The following is a 22,363-nucleotide window of genomic DNA, read 5'->3' on the forward strand; positions in this document are numbered from 1 at the left end:
CAGAAAGTGTTAGAGATAGATAGATAGATAGATGATAGAAAGAAAAGACAAAGTGCTAGAAAAGACAGAAAGTGTTAGAGATAGATAGATAGATAGATAGATAGAAAAGACAAAGTGTTTTAAATATATATATATATATATATATATATATATATATATATATAGATAGATAGATAAATAGATAGATAGATAGATAGATAGATTTTGCACTGCGATATTTGATTGACTGATTTGATTACATTCTCCCTATTAATACATATGATTGCATGTCATTTGTTCTTTTAACACCCATAGATGAGTTACCTCAGAAGAACTTTCTTTTTCAACCTCTTCTCAATCCTCCACAAGGGTAGGAATTAAAAGTAGAGCTGCAAGAGTTGCAAAAACATATTTTCCTTGCAGCAGCGCTTCTTACGAAACGGATCGTCGAGTTGGGGGGGGGGGAGCAATGTAAGGGAGGGGTAGAGCTGAGGCAGAGGGAGGAGAGAGGAGGGCACACGCACCCCGATCAGAGCACAACAAACAGCAGTCCACCCTGAGCCTGAGCCTTCTCACTCACTCATCAGGACAGAGCACACTGGATGGGGACGTGTGCTGTGCTCCAGACCAGAAGCTTCCACACTACCACTTTCAGTCTGGAGAAAACTGCCAGCGAGGCACAACCTCGACACATGATCATAGAGCAGCAGCAGAAAAGGCAAGACATCAATGCTCTGATTCTCTCTCTCTTTCTCATGCTTGCTCTCCACATACACACTCTCACTCGTTCTCCTTGAAGCACACACAGACACACTCCCTCTTTATCTTGCATGTGAGTCAGGCTATTTCTCTCAGTCCTGAGCTGAAATCTCTGCTATTCTTAAACAGCAGCAATCAGACTGATTTCACAGAGGGATTGAAGATAGAAACCTTCTGTTCTGCTCTCCGGCTGTGACGTGGTGTTCAGAGACTGACTGGTCTTGTCTAGTGGGACATCCCAGCCATGGAGGACACACTCACCTGTACTCCCACCACCTTTTCCCAAGTGTTTGGCCGCCAAGGACAGCTGATGCAAGCTAGTGAGTACCTGTGGTCTTCTGTTATGTGCACCCATGCTGTGCACTCATATTGATCCATCAGTGCTGATCTATTTAATGTAACTACATGTATACAAGATGAAGAGCCTTTATCTTGTAGTCTGACATCAGCAGGGTTATTTGTTTAACAAACAAGGTTATTTCTGTCGAACGTCCAAAGGTAGTGCACAATTTTCCGATGGGCCTTAGGACAGAAAATATAGAAACCCTGTCTGACTGTTTGCCTAAGCTCTGTGAAAGCTCATCTGGTAAGACCATGGTCCACTGCAAATCCTGGTCTCTCGGTTTAGGCACCCAGCATGCAGAGAGAACCAGCCCTTCTTCCCCCCGCTGCTTTCAGCCCACTAATGAGGTGCACACAGACAAGAAATGTGTCTGCTGATGTGTATCTCTGCCTGCTTATAGATGTAGTGATCGTAATAAGTCAGTCATGATGGCTCAGGCAGGAAGAGGAACATGAAAGTTGTCTTGAGCGCTGCAAATGCTTCAATGTGATATTTTGAGTAGATTTTTACAGCGAGGCACGCTGCTGCAATTTTGAAGCATTATTGTAATTTGCAATAATTCCTTGACAGCTTCATAAATATTGCACTCCTAAGCATTGATGAATTATGTATTTTATATACAAAAAAGAAGAAGAAAGGAAAAAATCCAGTGCTATAAATAGAGGTACTGAATCACGCTGGTTCATAAGTTATGTCTCATAGACTGTACTTCTGCGTTTCATGATTTATTAACAGGGTTTGTAAAAATGTACAAAATATGTCGACACATAACTTGGTATTAAATACTTTAATTTTTATATATTTCACCATTTGGTTTTATTTATTTTGCCCAATGAAAATAATGTAAAATATTATATTAATAACAATATTTTATTTATTTTATTAATTTAATATATTGACGTAGTCGCTTATAATATGTTTAGGTGATTGACACTTTGTAAATATACAATCCTTAAAATTTTGAGTTGTTTTCCTTAATGCCTTTGGCAACAGTGTGGCTTATATCAAAATGCGAGGCTCACATCAGACTTTTACTCTCATTAAACCTTAGTTTAAAAGTTACGGCTTAGATGTTGGTTGAGTAACTGAATTAAAAGGCAGATAGACACCATTATTCAAACAGCAGTTTGTAAATGGCAGACATACTACCGGTAATGACAATCCAAGCACATTTTAATTTGTTGTTTAATTTGATGTCTCTACTCATTAATGTGTCAATTAGCAGAGTGATGCCATGCTGCCGAATCGGCATTCAAAAGCACTTGATTACTCACTTCTTCTGGGGCAGATTATGAGAAAAGAGGGTACATCTTTGGATTTAAGTAGAACATTTCCTGAAAATCTTAGAGGATATCAGACAATGATCATATTCTGCCTTCTGAGTTTATATTACATGTACATTTGTCTTTAATGTTTTGGATTAAATACTTTGTTAAATACTAAAAAATTATCTGAAGTAGTTAGACCTAGCCGATTTGTTGGGTTAGTCTGTAGTAGAAATAGGAACCGAGAACTGGTTCATATTTAGAACTGTATAATATTCATGACTTTCGGTTCTGCTATTGTGCATTTTTCCACCAATGCGGATGGAACACAGTACTAAAATACTCTGACAGTGTTTCTCAAAGCACTATTCATCGACAGCGTTGCCTCTCAACTAAAACACATGTGCGACCAGTGAAGTCTGATTCCTGAACAAATGACGCTTTTGAGCTAGCACTTTAGAATCTGTAGCATGAAACACAGAATGACCAGTGTAGCCTGATTTCCCAGTGAAGGACTCTTATAAGCTGGTTCTTTTTTGTGAATCAAAAACACTTCTGTCGTAGCGGTTACTGAATTAACTTCACTGACCTGTAAGTTAAGTCTTCCGTTATGTCCAACTCAAAATAAACCAAGAGCTGTTACCATAAAATGACATGCAGTAAAGACCTCTATACCTGTCAGATATCACTGAAATAGGTGCCATGAACTATCACACCTGTCTCTGTAACAGCTCTAGGGTCGTTAAGCAGCAGAAGAAAATATGTCTGCGGGCCTCAGTCAGATAATTTGGTAAGCCATTCAGAAGACTTTCTGCCTGTCAATCACTATACGCATTCGCAGGGCGCCCATATGCTCGTATAAGTGCCGGTGCTCTGCTCCTGTGAACTGGGGTTCCTCACCCCTCCATCTGCTCCAACACAACACTCTCTAGTGTGTCTGTGTGTGAGAGCGTGCACGTGCGCGTGACTTCAAAGTGCAGGTTTTGGAAAGAGGGGGCGTGACTAATTCAATGGCTAGTCTGGTGAAAGTTCCAGAACAGCTAAAATTGCTCACAGCACTTTTAAAGGGGTCACGACATGCCATTTTTAAAATTATTTGAATATGTTCCTTGAGGTTCACTTATAATGATACTAAAGTTTTTAGCACAATAAACAATCAAAAATTTGTAAAACATTATAATTTTCCACTTTCATTCTGACCTGTTAAAAACACTTGGTTTTGGTGCTGCTTCTCCTTTAAGTCTTGACAGTAAACGCCCACTGTTATGAATGTTTTTAGCCTGTTTTTGTTTGTTTACAATTTTAATTGAATACAAAGTTACTGTAGGACCAATTATTGGGTGGCATTTTTCAAAATATTTCTAGCAAGCCAGTCCACTGGCGACCGTCTTTGGAACGCTCCCAGGAGGCTGTTTCCAGTCATGCCTGTGCAGCTCCTATCTACTATCTCAAAAACAGTTGGTCAAGATCACTATCAAAGAACATGTTTCAAATCAGCAATAAAATTGTATAAAATTAGAATCATAAATTGTGCTTCTTTACCTCATATTACGATAAAACAAGCAGTTTTTCCAGCTTGTATAGCTAATACGCATGCGCGTTAGCGAGTTGATCGACAGGTGATGTCTGTATCTAAGAGGTGATTGGCTCTTTTACCTGTAAAGTGGGACTTCCTTTCTACATCCATTGACTGTTGGGTGCTAGAGCTTCTTGGTTGGGCGTTCCAATTTCTCCCATTGATTTAAATAATAGTGGCCTGTCTCTGCTAAATAGTCTCTGCATTTATGCCTCTAAAAATTATTTGTCTCTGATTTGTTATACCTGCTCTGTTGACATCTGAAATTATCTCATCATTTGGCAACAGACTGGTGAAGGCAGTAAATGCAATAAAAATTTCATTTTTTATTTCCAAATATTTCTTCCTCAAAAGCAAGTATAGTTAATGAAACTATTAAGGAATCGTAATTGTTCAATTCCTTATGATTTCCATTCATAGACTTTAGTCATTAATAATAATTCGTAGCTTTATGTGAAATAATAATAAAAAGCTAATATAATAATTATCTTTATATAAGATCAATAGAAGTCTATGGTATATGTCCTCATTTTGATAGATAAGTAAACGTGTGTGTGTTAGCGGGACATTTTAAGGTTGGTGGGAACAGATATTATAGCAGTGAAATGGATTTAGGGGTGGGTGTTGTTGGATTTACAGTGATGAAAGTGTCTCGCTCCTGGTTGCTCTCTAGAAATAGCAAAAACTTTTATAAATATTGCCCTTTGTTTGCTTTATATTAGTGAACTCATTAGTGGAACTCCACTGTTTGGTATGCAGGAATGCATTAGTGTCTGCAGAGCGTGTGACATTTCCATGATTAATATTCTGCATGTGGCTTCGGAGTGCTGAAAGCCTCTTTACTGAATTTGTGTTTCTGAAGTGCCTGAAGATGTGACTCCTCTGCAATATCTGAGCTCTCTCTCTCTCTCTCTCTCTCTCTCTCTCTCTCTTTGCTTTGAATGTCTCACATTCTGGATCATCCATAATGATGAGATTTTGTAGTTTCAAATATTCTGATCTGTCATTCCCTCTAAATGCACTGGACGTGGGTTTGTCTGAAGTTTCTGCCTTAATAAAAAATAATCTAATTCAGCATGTCTTTTATTTCTTTGCAAAAATATACTTTTTTGTCCATTTTACATAAAAGGCATTCAACAGAGGAGCTGGTGTTTTTTTAACAATGATCAAAGTGTCTCAGACTCTGTGTTTGTGAGTGTATAAGTTCTTAAGTTATTTTGAAAAGATCATTTTGAAGCAACCCAAATAAGGCACAGCATAGAATTTAGTGGCATGACGAGCCAATGCTTTTATGTTTTGTGATGGTGTTTAAATGGGTATGCACGAGCATGGCTGAGATCTAAGACTATGCACTCACCCGCCGGCATACAGACTGTTTGGGCAGACGTAACAGACATGGCTGAACGGTGCAGCGCGCGTGTGTGTGTGTGTGTGTGTGTGTGTGTGTGCGTGTGTGCAGATGTTACTTATAGCACAGTATGCAGCACCGGTGATTCTAATGGGGACCTGCAGGGGCTGACTGAGTTACACGGTCCCAGGACGTGATGGCCTCCTTTTCTCACTGCGTGATCGCTTCTGTTTGATTGAGGAGTGCTTACTGTGTAAATAAGCTTTACCACTGTGAACCAAGAGTATGAACATGCACACAGACATATTTGTATGTATTTTCCTTTCTTTTTGTCCATATAAGGACAATTGATGAGACATTGTTTTCACTGTCCCTTCCCATACAGAAATCTGAAACTGTATGTATAAATACATGCACTGTCCCATATACAAATCTAAATGTTATCTTTAAATCTTAATGTTGAAAAAAAAAATGACATCAGTTCCCATTATGTTTTAACTACTCATAAACACTTGCAGACAAACACTATTAAACAATCTGTAATTAATTACTAACTAGATTATTAAAGTTTTTTTTTTTTTTTAAAAGTTTAAAAACTTTGGGATGGATGGATGGTAGTTGCTAGCATGTTTAAGCATGTAGCTAGGCGTTGCTAGCTTGTTGCTAGGTATTGCTAGCATGTTTAAGCACGTAGCAAGGCGTTGCCAACACGTTTTTGCATTTAGCTAGAGGTTTCTAGCAAGGTATCTATATCTGTTATGCCCTGATAGAGTGTGGTACTCCTGTGTCCAGCTTTGTTGATCTGGAAGCACTTAAATCAGGTTTGTTGTTGCCAAGTCTAATTGAACAAAGCCCAAGAATAAGTCACCTTTCTGCACCATTGGTCTAGTGTAGAAGGGGAAAAACAATAGCATCAGCAGTAATGTCTAGCAGAAGACATATCTTCTGTCACCTTTAGTGAGAGGACCAGCCTGTGTTTCTACAGTCACAAAGCTCTCCTAAAGCTCAATTCTTAGAGACAGACTAAATCAGAGCTATCCAGACACTGCACGTCCACTAAAGCCAGAGACTATTTAGAAGAGACCGGCCACTATTATTTAAATGAATGGGAGAAATTGGAACGCCCAACCAAGAAGCTCAACGGTCAACGGATGTAGAAAGAAAGTCCCACCTTACATGTAAAAAAGCCAATCACCTTTTAGATACAGACATTGTCTGTCAATCAACTAACGCGCATCCACATTAGCTATACAATCCGGGAAAATTGCGGTTGTTAGTGTAATATGAGGTAAAGAAGCACAATTCATGATTCCAGTATTATCACATGTTATTGCTGATTTGAAATTTTTTCTTTAATCGTAATCTTTACCAACCATTTTTGAGATTTCGGTCTTTCTCCATACAAGTTGACAGGAGCTGCACTGGCATGACTGGTAATAGCCTCCCGAGAGCGTTCCAAAGATGTCTGACAGTGGACTGACTTGCTAGAAAGATGGTGCTAAAGCTAAACTGACAATAATGCTTAAACAACAGGTGTATTGTTCAAAATTATAGTACATATTTGGACAGTTTCTGGTTGTCAGACATAGTGGATAATGTCCATAGATAATGTGATGAACTACACGTGTGGTTACTGTGTAAACTTGAGGGAATTGACTTCATACATCCACTAAAAATCACGTTGGAACCAGTTGCTTAAAAGTTGCAAAAATGGTTCAGAAAAGTAAAGGTTGTTCTGAGAGTTCTGGTAGTTCACTTAGTTTAACATTTTGTTTAGGCAGCAGTCCTTTTCTGCCACTGGCAATTTCTTAGTGGTTATATAAAAAATAAATGCCTAAATAACACAGAGCCACATTGTTTTCTCAATCATCTTCAGTATGATTATTCCCCTCCATATGTTTTCAAGCATATTTTCAAGGCATTTTAGATGCTTACAGACTGTCGATGTAATATACTGTACACATTTGCTGCTCAGTTCTTTTACAGAATGTGTATTGCACTATTGATATTTTTGAGGCAGAAAGGGGTAAAGAGATCAAACTGCAAAAATTGATCGTCTCCAATCACTTTCTTTGCCGTAGTTATCTCTTAGGTTTACTGCCAAATCTGTATTGACTGGAGTAATTCGATGTCCCTCACGGGGCCCGACAATCACGCCATCCGAGTCAATGGTAGCCTAATCGTAATTCCCTGTTATTGAATCTCACATCTATCCAATTAATGTCTTGGGAAGCAGTCGAGATGACAACGTTTGATGTATATGCCATTCGTTTTTTACATTTTGTTACTTACTGTAACAAAATGTAACTTGGCCCACACAGTTTTTAGGGCAGCTTTTTATACTAGTGAGAATTTGCTGATGGAATGCCGCAAACGTTAATTTCAAGAACTGTAGCATTTACAATTGGACAGAAATCCTCATTACTTCTAAGTCTATTTGAAAGAAACAGGCGTTAAGTGGCAATGCAGCCATTAGTGCAGAAAAGGCTAGCGTACAGGGAGAGTGCGCTGATTAGAGTATTCTCATGAATTTTAAGCAGGGGCCAGTTTTGTTTGAATATGAGCTTAGGAGTTTGAAGATTTCTGACCTATTTCACTTGTAATAGGAAAAGTGATGTAACATTCAACACACAACCCTTCCCCTGAGAGTTTCTATAGGGAATAAGTTCAAAACGTATATCCCACTATATATACACCACATCAGCTTGTGTGGATTTGTCTCATGCTGTTTCGGTGTGATTATAGGCTAGTTTCATCCGACTGACGGGTTACTTGGATCCCAAAAATTGCTTTTGGATATCAGCCCCTACACATGGTGTTCTGAAGTGCTCTAAATAGTGTTTACATCTGAGGGAATACATTTTGACAGAGGCAGCTGGCAAGACTTGAGCAGCTAAAGAACTTCCTGCATGCAAATTTGCTTTCTTCTGAAACCACTTCAAAGGGATCATATAATATGTCTGTGGCAAGTACGTCTTATTTTTAATTGATTTATTTTGAAAATTTGACACGTCATCCGGAATGTGGGATTAAATCCACATAGTTCGTATTCATTATGTAACTTGAAGACTGCTTAATATTATCAGATCCTCTCACCCTTGTTTCTCTTTTTTTTCCTCTTTTTTGGCTATTCTCTGTTTTGCAAAGAAAAGGGTGTTGGATTTTTTTCACAAATAGGAATTTTGCAATCTGCGAATTGCAATTTGGTGCTGTTTCTCTCATGCAGTACAAGTTGTCTATGCCACTAGCACAGTAAGTTAATATGTTTTTGTTATTTATATTTCATATGCAGATTTACAGTATAGCTGTAACGTAATGTCAGGGCTTTTTATGTTTTGTGGCCGTACCACCCGCTAACAGAACGGAAAATGCTCAAGCAGCTTACTCTTGCTATGCTATGCTACTTACCTCTGTTGACAAACGCAACTTTGTTCTGTAGCGTCAATTAAGCACTATGGGAAAATACACACTCTGACTAACAAAACCCTGCTGAAATGTATGAAAGACATTTTTGTATACATAGGTTTTTTCTTTAACTTTGAGCAGTTTTAGCACTGTAGTAGACTCCTAAAAAGTAAAGTCTTGTTAAATGTTTTTCACACTCTCACTGGCTTATTTAATATGTCGACTAACAATGTCCAACATTGTATTGTACATGCACCACAGGATATTTATGTTATTTTTGCCATTTTTTCTCAAATTCCCACAGTAGTATCATTTCCACCACATCTCAAGTTCTGTATTGTGTTTAATGGAATTCTGTGGTGGAAATGATGATAATGGAAATAAAATGTTTTAAGTTTTTTTTAAAATAAAATCTGCTACTCCTTTGTCCTGCAAATGCTAATTTAATAGCAAACATTTCATGAACTCATGAAATATTTTCACACTTTTTGCATAATTTGGCAAAATAACATCTTGATTTGAAACAACGGCCAATAAAAATGTTCTGCTTAAAAGTAATATTTAGTTTGAAGATTTTCTTTAAACATCTATTGTCTCATATTTCATTCCAGGCATGCTTTTCTTTGACACTTTTCTTGACTTGGTTAACAAGTACACTAACATTTGATTTTTTTTTACTTGGGGCAAAATTGTTTGGTATGATTGAAATGATCATTTGATCTATTGATCATTTTCACACAATATACAGTATATTGAAATTGTTCTTTTTTTTTTATAAACATATTTTTTACTTTTTACATATTTTTACTAAGGACAAAATAGAAATCATACATAAAAATTCAAAAGACACTGGACTAAGACAAGATGTTAGTTTCAATAAACATCTATTTTGAAACCTATTCCATAATTAACATGTATAATTAATTCATTTACATGTTATATTTATTTCATATAAAAAGGGAAAGTTATACATCACTTCCTCATTTTATGTATCAAATGTGATGACATCATACCTCATATTTATTTAAATAATTATGTTAAAAAATTCAGAAGAGAGCAATTTATCCAAATATTAAATTTTATATTTTATTTCTTTCTTTGTTTAGATTAGTTTAGCTTAAAACATGTAATAATTAGTATTTTTATAATGGATTTTCATAGTTTATTATTGAAAGTCTGCATCTGGGACAAGGTGAAAACAATCAAATGTACAGTATACCGGTACATTAAAGGCTTTTGAAAAGAACCAAAAATAAATCAAAGCCTGGTAAAACGTTTGCAAGACAGTTTTAATTTGACCCTCAACAAAAAGAAAAAAGTTAAAATCTGTTTGTTTAAAAAAAAAAAAAAAAAAAATCAACCCCTGGGATTGAACCCCCCATCTTAATTTCACACCTTTTGGAATTTCTGCAGTTGGAAGCAGTTGTAGTCTTTGTTTAATGCCTTTATTGTACAAGAAACCTTGTACTACAGTTTTAAAGGGCTTGTTTTTAGATTAGCTTTCGTTCATGCATTAGTAGCCAAGCATTCATTTTTAACTTCAGAAACAGGAGATTATTCTGCTCTCCCTTTTCCTTGGAGAAAATTATTTTAATCACTTGCAGCCTCTTTGGTCCCTTTATATAGGATTTACATTCAACCTTTCTGCCTTGTGAAAGCATTTATTTTTGCTGGCAACAGCTCTATATTTATCTTTGGTCTTAAACTGTGACGTGCACAGAACGGGGGCAGCAGGGGCGCAAATCTAAAGATGCCCTTCTGGTCATCCAGAAAAATAGACATTTTAATAATTAAATAAATAAATAAAACAAAATTAAAATCTCGTAATAGTCTCACAATAACAGTAATGATGTGTTATTGTGAGGTTTCTTTGTAAATCGCAGGCGTATTAAATAAAATTAAGTGGAGGTGCCTTTAACAGCGCAGGCTACAGCAGATCGGAGGGCGGATTCTGATCGCAAGTGATCCTCCCTATGCACTCCGAGGTGGAGAGCCCTTGAAGTGAGTACTCTGAAGGGAACATGAAATTACTGTATGAATTATACACATTCATTTTCTCACTTTTTTGGGAAGGAGCTTTCAAGTGGCTTCCCCTCCTGCAGCAGTACCCTTTGAGGGAGCAAATACAGGTATGTTGTTTTGAATTCGCCCCGGAGCATCGAAGTCGGTGCATGAACACGGAGCATCAGCTGTTTCATGAAGTTACAAGCGAAACGCGACAGAAGATATCTGTTTACAGCATATAAACTCTAAAAGCTTTTTTCCCCAGGCCTTTACTTGATATTAATTTAATATGTGAGTGAAATAATGTGTTGTTTTCTATTCACAAACTTTCCGATCGGCACAATGATTTGATGGTATGTTTGACAGTTTGTGTAGAGTAAATAATCATATTTCAAAAGTTATGGAAACAGAACACTTCTAATTTTTCAGGAAATTAAAAAACACTTGCTAATTGGCTCTATCACTCTACTCTCTCCTGTCCACCAATCGCTGGTGTGTAGTGAGAGTACTGGCGCACTATGGCTGCCGTCGCATCATCTAGGTGGATGCTGCACACTGGTGGTGGTTGAGAAGAGTCCCCTGTTCACTGTGTAAAGCGCTTTGAGTGTAGTGTCAGAAAAGCGCTGTATAAATGTAACGTTCATTCATTCATTCATTCATTCAAGAGTTGGTTATACTGCCTGTCTGCATTGTAAAGTCTTTACAACGACACCAATTTTGTGTTATTGAGGCGAGTAGTTATTAATTATTTTGATGATTTCTTTATCAGCATGGAACGTCAAAAGTATGCCAAAACATGTTTATGTATTATTATTTAAGTGACTCAAGAGCATGCATACAGTAATTTCCTCATTTATTTTCTGCCTAAATAATATGTAGCCTACATTTCAACATGTCAACATACTTTGAACTAATTTTGGATGCTACAATAATGTAATAAATACTTTAGAATCCAGAAATTACATTGCTTGCATTGCTTTTGTTTATTTATGAAACATATGTTTAGCATTTGGGCTGTGTTCTCACAGAATGACGCTGACAAACCAACACAGAACTATACATGCAAACCAACACAGGTCAGGTAAAATGTCCTCTCTATGTATTGTGTTGTAAGTTCATCAACAGATTAATACTCGATTGCTACCGCATTTCTGACATCACATGGCACACCGGCAGTGTAGATAGATTTATTAATTATAATGGGAGCAGTAGCGTCATTTTCAGTGATAGAAATGTAATACGTCTTTTATAGAATACTGCCATTAACTTAAGAAGCTTTCTGATTTAGGCAAACCCAGTTTGGTTTTTGTTTAAACTAATAGACTAATTACTGTCAGAAAAATACCATGGTATTATTGACTGAATGATTATATTCATATTTCATGATACTGTCATAGTACTCAAAGATACTTCAAAAAATACCAAAAACATGGGATTATCAAAGACCATTTCTGAAAAAAAAAAAGTGTAAAAAATGCTTAAATGCTCAAAAAGCAAAGAATTATATATGAGTATATATAAGTGCTACTCTTTAAAATAAATAATAATAATAATAATAATAATAAAACAATCTGTGCCCTTTTTAATTCTTTCGCCCCCGTCCCTGCTGAGGTCTGTGCACGCCACTGGTCTTAAAGACGTGCCCCTGCAGTAACATACAGTATCTCAAAGCTTGAGGGATACCCAAATGTCTTTTTTAGGCATGAATATACAAGACTAAATAGATGTCGGACATTTAATAAATCATTTCTCACCCCAAGCGTGAGTCAACATTTTTCTTGGTTGATATAACTTTTAAAAGTCTCTCTATTGCTGGAATTTTCCATCCATCCAGTTTGCTTATTTGTTGGTTAGAAAACCATGTGCATTTTCTAAATAAACACACATTATTGCCTATTTCATCTACTACCATGGCTGCTCACTTAACACTGTTATCATCTATTTTCAGTGTTAGACACACACTGCTCTCCCATCTGTGTGCAAGACGTGACTTGAATATTAAAACGTTAGATTTTACTGCTCAATAGAGATGAGTCTCCTGACATCAGCTATGGTAGATGTGGTCTTTCTCTTCATCAAACACTACTGGCTCAGCCTGTAGGATTGGGACATTAATGAACATGGGTGGAATATTCTGCCTGCATTTGCTAGATGTATTCTAAAAAATGTGTTGAATGTTATATGCTTTGACTTTCATTCGACTTGAGGCTCCAGCCTTATCTTTTCTCGTTCTCCCTCATCCTTTGCTCAAGGAGGAGTGTTGCTGTCAGTTCCTTGCCAAACGACAAGATATTAGCAAACAATTCAGCTTGTGTTGACACACGGGGATTGAGAGGTGTGACAAAAGGGGTTTATTCTGAGAAAGATTAAGGAAAATGAGGACACTGCGAGGAGTTCTGATGTCAGCAGCCACGTTTGCTTTACTGGGTGATATGTAATAGACTAAAGCTTATTAGTGATCAGTCACACTTTAGATTCCCTCCAGGCTGTGCTTGATTTAGACATTTGAGGCAGAGCTGGGGCAAACTTTCCCACTAATTTGAAATGATTAACGGTATTGCTAAATTGAGAGGTAAATTCAGGAGTTTAAGGGTTAAAGATGATCATTGACATTCTCTACCCAGCTGTGTTAAATTAGTGGTGCCCATCTAATTTCAGAATGCCTGGGTAGATCCCTCAGTTCATACTTTCATTCATTATCAAAATAATCTGGTACAACCCCAATTCCAAAAAAGTTGGGACAGTATGAAAAATGAGTGATTTGTAAATAAAATTCACCCTTTGCTATATTGAAAGCACTACAACTACACATTATATGATGTTTTACCTTGTGAATTTCATAGTTTACATTTTTTTTTTTTTTAATTTATGTACGGTAATTTCAAATCAGATGACTGCAACACACTCCAAAAAAGTTGGGACAGTCGAGTGTTTTTCACTGTGAAACATCACCATTTCTTCTAATAACACTTATGAAGCATTTGGGCACTGAAGACACAAGTTTGTTTAGTTTAGACAATTTAATTTTCCCCCATTGCACAATAGTACGGGGTCTTCGTTGCCATCTAATGCGCTTCATAATGCGCCACACATTCTCAATTGGAGACAAGTCAGGACTGCAGGCAGGCCAATCTAGCACCCGCACTCTCTGCTCACATAGCCATGCACTTGTAATCCAGGCAGTATGTGGTTTGAAGTTGTCCTGCTGGAAAATGCAGGGATGTCCCTGGAGAAGACGGTGCTGGATGACAGTATATGTTGCTCCAAAATTTTTACATATCTGTCTACAATATCTGTGCGAGTTACCCATGCCATGGGCACTGACACACCCCTGGCCCATACAGACACTAGCTTTTGGACCTGACACTAATAACAGCTTGGATGGTCCTTTTCCTCTTTGGTCCGGAGAACACGATGGCTGTGTTTTTCAAAAACTATTTGAAATGTGGACTCATCGGACCAAAAAACACAGTTCCACTGTTCTACTTTACATCTAATATGAGACCGTGCCCAGAGAAGTTGGCAGCGCTTCTAGACAGTGTTGATGTATGGCTTCTCCTTTACACAGTAAAGTGTTAACTTGCATCTGTGGATGTACCTGCGAGTGGTGTAGACTAACAAAGGTAACTAAAGTAATCCCAAATCCATGTTCATGATATCCATTACAGATGAAGGAAGTTTTTAAGATAGTAACATCTGAGGGATCAGAGATCACGCAAATTCAGAAGTGGTTTTTGTCTTGCCCTTTACACACCAAAATTTGACCAGATTTCTTGAATCTTTTAACTATATTGTGCACTGTAGAGGGTGAAATGCCCCAAAACCTTCCAATTTGTCTTTAGGGAACATTGTTCTCAAAGTGCTGTATTATTTGCTGAGGTATCTGTTGGCAAATTGGCAAATCTCGAATGATCCTTGCTCTTGAAGGACTAGGCTGTTTTTGGAGGCTCCTTATACAGTACACAGTACTATATGACACAATTGCCTCACCTGTTTAACATCTGTTTCACATTGCCTTGTTATTTCAACTCATCAAATTGTTATTAGTCTTAAATTGCCCCTGTCTCAACTTTTTTGGAGAGTGTTGCAATCATCTGATTTGAAATTACTGTACATTTTCAAAAAAACATTTAAATTCACAAGGTAAAACATCATATATTGTGTAGTTGTAGTGCTTTCAATATAGCAAAGGGTGAATACTATTTACAAATCACTCCTTTTTGTTTTTATTAGCATTTTTTATACTTTCCCAACATTTTCAGAATTGGGGTTGAATTTAAAATGAACCCAAAGTTAAAACACCCATGAAATCGCTTGACGAGTGCAATTGCTTCCCTGTGTTAATGTACTGAAACAGGGACGTCTACATTTCAGCCAAAAAACTTCCCATATTAGGGGGAGGGACATTCTCATTCAGAGCATTTGATTAGATAAAAATCTGTGTAGAGCAAGATAAGTCATCAATATTTTTGGTTCATTTTTCCACAAGAAAAAGACTTGTACATTGTAAGCGTGTATATTTGCTTAAGATTTATTTTAGCGATAACAATTTACAACAAGGTTCCATTTGTTAACTACATTAATTAACATGAACTACAATAAATAATATTTCAACACATTAATCTTGGTTAATGTTAATTTCAACATAAAATTGAAAATTAAAAGTTGTGTATGTTAAGATTAAGACATGAACTAAAAAATTAACAATTGTATTTTTATAAACTAACATTATCCAACATTAATAAATGCTTTAAAAATATATTGTTCATTGTTTGTTCACGATACTTAATGCATTAACTAATGTTAACAAATGGAACCTTATTGTAAAGTGTTACCATTTTATCAACTACTAACCCAATCTTGTGAGAAGTCGTAATAATAGTGTGAGAAAACTTTAAGAAATTGTATACACAAAAACACTTTCAAGATTTATGCATTTCAGTTTCATAACAAATTTCCCTTCAGTTGAATTGATGAATCTTTAACTAAATGAAATAAAACCTTGGATTTTTTAAGTTTTATTTTTTTTTAATTTGTTATGGAATTAATATGCACAAATCTTTAAAAAAGGGTTATTTTTTAATGTTGGCTCAAAAAAATTATGACTTTTACTCTCATATACTATGTTGTGAGTACAGAAACACAGTACTGTGCAAAAGATTTAGGCAGTTGTGAAAAATGTTGTATAGTGAGGATGTTTTCAAAAATAATGCCATGAATATTTTTTATTGATCAATTATCTACATTCAAAGTGCAGTAAACTTACAAAAACTAAATCAATATTTGGTGTGACCACCCTATGCATTTAAAACAGCACCGATTCTCCTAGGTGCACTTGTGCACATTTTTTATTTTTTTTGGCAGATAGTTTGTTTTTAAGCATCTTGGAGAACTTGCCACAGCTCTATGTATTTAGGATGTCTCATTTGCTTCTGTCTCTTCATGTAATCCCAAACTTACTCAATGATGTTGAGATCCGGGCTCTGTGGGGCCCATCCCATCTGCTGTAGGACTCCTTGTTCGACTTGTACTCTATCTGCAAAATGAGTGTTTGGAAATCTAAAGTTGATATTTTCTATTGACACACTAAAGCAGAAAATATAAAATAACCATCTTAAAATAAAATCGGTGACACTTTACAATAAGGTTCCATTTTGTTAACATGAGTTAATTACATTAGTTATCTTGAACTAACAATGAACAATCATTTTACAGCATATGTTAACATTAGTTAATGAACTATGAACTAACATGAACTAACAATGACAATTGTATTTTAGTAACTAACATTAACAAAGATATATAAATGCTGTAAAAATATATTGTTCATTGTTAGTTCATGATACCTAATGCACCAATTTCTTTAAATATCTAATGTGCCTAAGACTTTTGCACAGTACTGGAGATTGCTTCAAAGCTAATAGACACAGACTAAAAGCCACAAAACTCCAATTTTGATTTCATGGGGTGTTTAAAGAATGGACGCAAATAATTTTTTCCCTGTTTGACAAATGATGTACTATTTTGCTAACTTGGATACAGACAGCTTTTGGGTGAACCATGATAGATGTCTGAACAATTTTCCAGTATAATAATACGACAGGTCTGTCAGTTTTTGACATTCAAGAGTGCAGACACCTTGTGCGCCGCCACAGAAAGTTCATTGTGTGCAGCCCAGTGAAGAGACATGATTGACTCAACATGGCAGTAACACTGTAATTTTGACATAACCTAGCCTTGGGCAATAGATGTGTCTTCAACAAGCTTAAAGGCTTCCTGGGCTTTAAAATACCTGGATCTGCATTGTTCAAATATGGATGGAAGGAAACAATCACAATCCATAGTGTAGGCACTCTGTAGGTCTCTCATGTCTGATTTATGGAAGAGGAAAAGCTGACCCTCTGCAGTCTTCATAACTGTCTTTTCTTCTGTCTCCATCAGACTGACTAACTGCAGGATGAGGTCATATTCAGCAGCAGCAGACAGAAGGAAAATGAGACAGGGGTGAAGAGATTAATTCATGCAGGTCTTGCTTTTGTGCAGGATGAGTGATCCATCTATCATGTAAGCGAGAGCCAGTTCTCCTTGCACTTTGAGAGTTGTGTAAAATGGACAGATATTACTGAAATGAGACTAAATTCAGTGAGCAACAACCTTCTTCAAATGTTTTGTAGCTTTCAGTTGAAGTAGATCCTACAAAATATGGCCTCGTATATTAGCTACTGTATGTTTGAAATAGTATCACAACTACCATACATTTATGTATGCATGTCGATGAAAGTTGGCTTTAATTAAAAAGATAATTTTGGCTGTGTTTGGAATGGCATACTACTCTTATGGTTTCTGAGGTATACAATATACTGTGCACAGTATGCATATTTCAGTGTATGCTATGTTTGGAATGGCATACTACAGTACTTCTACTGTTTTTGCAGCATGACGAATGTGTACCGTGCACAGAAGACTATCTTTGTAATGGCATTCTTACATAGTATTACTATTTCTGTACTATGTATACTGTGCACAGTATGCAAAATTTCCATATGCTATCTTCAGAATTGCATAATACCACACTATTTTTATTTTTGCAGTATGCAGTAATACAGTATACTGTGCACAGTAAGCAAATTTTCCATATGCTATCCTCGGAATGGTATGCTACCATACCATTACTATTTCTGCAATATGCAGTATGTACTGTATACTTTGCACAGTATGCAGATTTTCTTTATGCCATCTTTGGAATGGCATTCTACCATACTACTCATACTATTTCTGTATGTATACTGTGTAGAGTATACAAACTTTTGCGTATGCTATCTTCAGAATGGCATACTACCATACTACTCTTACTATTTCTGCAGTTACACTATGATTATGCACATTTTTGTGTATGCTATCTCTAGAATGGCTTACTACCACACTATTTGTATTTCTTCAGTATGAAGTTTGTATACTGTGTAGAATATGCAATTTTGTCTGTATCCTATCTTTAGAATGGAATACTACCATACTACTACTATTTGTGCAGTATGTACTGCAGTATGTTTACTGTGCACAGTGTGCACATTTTATGTATGCTATATTTAGAATGACATGCTACCATTCTACTCTTAATATTTCTGCAGTATTCAGTTTGTGTACAGTGCAGAGTATGCAAACTTTTGTGTATGCTATCTTCAGAATGGCATATTACTATACTGCTCTTACTATTTCTGCAGTATGCAGTATGTTTACTGTGCAGAATATGCAAATATTTTGGGTATGCTATATTAGTAATGGTATATTGCCATACTAATACTATTTCTTCAGTATGTATACTGTGCATTGTGTGCAAATATGTGAATACTATTTTCGGAATAGCATACTGCCATATAAATCTTACTATTTCTGCAGTACACAGAATGTATATTGCTCACCGTATTCTCTGTATTCTCAGGATGCATGGAATACCCAGATGACCTCCTACTGTTGTAATAATGTGCAATATGCCTTCTAGATGACGTTATATTATATATAATGTTTAAAAGGATTATCAATAGTAGACAGCATACAGTGTATACTGCACCGTATACAGTAAGTAGTAAGGTAGTATTCCACTCCAAACATTCAAGCCATTCTTCCCTTTCTCCTTAACCCAAATCAGATCTTTTTATGTCACTTGATGTTGTTGAAACACTCAGCAAACATATTACTGGTATTGTTGGTCACCTGAATAATTGTGTTAACATGCAATTAATGCATGTCCATGTTTAAAGGTGCTGCAAGCAGTTTTTCAAACTTGTCGTTGATAACAACACGCTGTCCTCCAGCACCCGCCCTCCAATGACAAGTCAGCAAAGCTGAACATGCTAAATGATTTACAGGTACATAGCGTTTCTGACTGGTTAGTTTTCTGATTGAAAACGAAAAACCATGATATCCCAGGTTTGATATCTCAGGACACCTATTTCAGTGAAATCTGTAGGGACTTTTTATGTGGTACAAAAAAAAAAAAACTCGCTTACAGCACCTTTAAAACATGTTGTGGCACACACATTTTAGAGTAAAATTATGTTTGCATAACAAATACACTCTGTGCATCACCAACTTGCGAATTACACATTTAACACCCAAAACAAATACAAGACCTTTTCTCTGCAAATTCTCATTTTTCATATGCAAAAATTTGGAAGCTTGCATTTTCCTTTTAGAGGTGTTGAGAAGTGCTGACCCACTTTCCTCTTCTGAATATGACAGGCGCTGGCATTCACACACAAACACCCTTAATTGGCTCAAGCCTTGTCACAGGTTCTCCCAGTAGGCATCGCTTGCCAAAGGCGCATCATCGAGACATTAAAAATCGACGTGTGTTGTGTCAGTGCTATTCTGATTCAGGGACACCTTTACCTAACCATATTTATTTTTGCCTTGCATGTAAAAAATAAAGTTGCCTTTGACTTTTCTCGCATACTAAGCTTCGGCAGGCATACTGTATATAGGCCTACTTACATTTGCATTTATATTTCAGACAACACATGGCTGTGTCTCAATCAGCTCCCTAGCTCCCTATGTCATGAATCAATGTATCGTGAATACGAATTCAGGCACTGGCAAGAGTACTGATCCACTGAGCGTTGGGACACTTATGACTCAATTACATGCGACAGAATTTCACGGTCACGCTTCAAAACACAGCTGGTATTAAACTCTGTGGGGGGCACTATATCACAAAAAACGTTTACGCTTAAAACGTTAAAGTTTCCGTATACATAAGTCAGGCATATGAGGTATCATTTGAAAGCTTAGAATCTGAACTTTTTAATAACCATCTCTTCTGCATTTATGTTACGTAAAATAACAAAATAAGGCCTCAAAACATTCTCGTTGAAAATTAGCGCCCCCTAGAGGTAATGGGGTAGAAATATTTATATAAAAATAAAATCCTTCACATAGCACCTAAATGGACAAGTCATATATCAAATGAAAGCTCTCATTCTCAGGAATGTGATTGTATAGTTTATTTTGTTGTCCTATTACCACAGTTCAAAATATTTTCAAAAGAATCACAAAGTGAAATATGATTTCTGTACATCAAATACAAATCAGAATCAGAATGAGCTTTATTGCCAAGTGTTCACACGTACACAAGGAATTTTTTTGGTGATAGGAGAAACAAGTGCACACAGAACATTACAGTGAGACACAGAATATAAAACAAGGTAAGAGTATAAATAGACATACAAATAATAGGACATATAACAGAATGGCGTATGTACATGTGCAAGTGGTAATTATGTGCAAGGTAGGGGTATGTACAGTTATTGAGTTAAATATGTGAATGTACATTATTGCACTATGGGGAGTCTTGAGGCAGTTTAATTGTTCATGTGGTAAATGACCTGAGGGTAAAAACTGTTCTTGTGCCTGGTTGTCCTGGTGCTCAAGTGCTCTGTAGCACCGGCCAGAGGGCAACAGTTCAAAAAGGGAGTGGGCAGGGTGTGTGGGGTCCAGAGTGATTCTACCTGCATGTTTCCTCACTCTGGAGACGTACAGGTCTTGGAGGGTGGGCAGGGGGGCACCAATAATCCTCTCAGCAGTCCTGACTCTCCGTTGTAGTTTCCTTCTGTCTGATGTGGTGGCTGAACCAAACCAGACAGGATAGATGTAAACGTCTCTTTTATGCAACACTCACTGCTGCTGTAAGCCCCAAATAGCTAAAAACTTTATATCTGTTTTCTAAAAATGAGCCATTTTTTACTTGTCTGTGAGCTTGCTTGGCTGAATAATCTAATGTTATATCTTAGATGTCCAGAACAAAATATGCCATCCTGCAGGAAAAGTATGCTAAACAAATCATCAGAAAAATGTGTTTTCAACTATTGATGATAAAATGTTATATATCACAAAGGGGAGGATCTCAGCATTTTAATCACACTTAAATTGAGCTTCTAGTCCACTCAGAGGCAGAGATATTCAATGAAACATTTGGGGTGGTGCATGAACTGAAAATTAGACTGAATGTCTATGGATGAGCACATAATTGAGGGTTCAAATGTGTTATAGCACCACCTACATTTCAGATCTGTATATTGTGATGGAATGTGATAGAGAAGAATTTTTTTTTTTTTTACCTCTTGCTGCCATCTAGTGGAATGAAATAGACTTTTCAAAGTAAGCTAGAGTGAACAGTACCAGAATTACATGTGTACAAAGTTAGGACAACAAGACAATTTATCATAAGATTATAAACACATACAACATTATTTATGAATAATTGGAGTCTTTTGTTTTATTTGGGGGGGTTTCTAAAAAAATTTAGATACATTTTTTGCATTTAGTCCACAGTATGTGTGAATGGTGAAAACTTATGGACGACAGTCCAAAAATGTATCAGAGTTTAACAGGTTCATCAGCAACATCGCTGTGTAAATTACACTGTTGTGCATTTTCGGTGTAGATATTAAAACGTTCAGTGTTATTATGAAAGATAAATTAAGAAATATACAAAAGAATGTATTTTGATGCTGGAGCCAATGCAAAAATGTCTGATAGGAGGTGGCGCTTGTCAGTGAGTTGGCATAATTTGGCTGATCCTAGCGTACTGGAACTCTTGGGATCAACATGCTGACTTTTCGTGTGATCATGTTGGTAATGCAAGATGTACAGTGCTTGACTCTAGTTAAACACATGTAGTTGTGTCCCTGTGTGTATGCAAATGTCATCTGACCACTTGTTTAGTAGGATCAATACGGATGATTAGGCGAGCCCCCTGTCTAACACACAAGTTCACTGCTGCATCAACCCTTTTGTTACATGCTTCATTACGAGTGTAATTGATGCATTGTGCTCCTTGTAGCTGTAATGCCAATTTAATTCTCTCTCTGGAAAAATTGAGATTATGTTTAATGCCTACTGTAAGCCCTGGGCTGGTTATCAAAGGGTCAGAAGAGGCTTTTATCTTCAAAAGCTTTGTCAGGGTTTGTACTGGAATCTGTTTTTCCTGAGGCTTAAATTCAGCAAGAAGGCTTCCAAACTGTGAGCTGTACCGCATAATGTCTCACTAGGTGGCGAGCTGATCAAAGATTTCACCTGAGGAGGGCCATTTCTCTGCTTCTAGTGTGACTGCACTGCATTAGGCAAATATAAGTGCTTAAATCTGCACAAGTATTTGCTCAGGTTTGTATACGGACCTGACCTCAATT

At 36.6% G+C, this 22,363-nt stretch overlaps 1 protein-coding gene across 4 annotated transcripts in view; it reads left to right on the forward strand.

Moving 5' to 3' along the window:
- Nucleotides 1–491: 491 nt before the first annotated feature.
- Nucleotides 492–22,363, forward strand: part of LOC127427576 (kazrin-like) — a 230,491-nt gene continuing 208,619 nt past the window's right edge. For 2 of the 4 annotated variants that reach the window (XR_007894952.1, XM_051675240.1), the window contains exons 1-2: nt 500–697; nt 868–1,058. Coding sequence is in view for 3 of the 4 variants with exons in the window: in XM_051675240.1 (XP_051531200.1) it covers nt 983–1,058 (76 nt within the window). In the remaining variant the exon portion in view is untranslated. Of the gene's footprint in view, nt 698–867; nt 1,059–22,363 lie in introns of all 4 variants that reach the window. The other 2 variants (XM_051675237.1, XM_051675238.1) reach the window with 2 other exon arrangements.

Source organism: Myxocyprinus asiaticus, chromosome 37, assembly GCF_019703515.2.
Source record: "Myxocyprinus asiaticus isolate MX2 ecotype Aquarium Trade chromosome 37, UBuf_Myxa_2, whole genome shotgun sequence".
NCBI lineage: Eukaryota > Metazoa > Chordata > Actinopteri > Cypriniformes > Catostomidae > Myxocyprinus > Myxocyprinus asiaticus.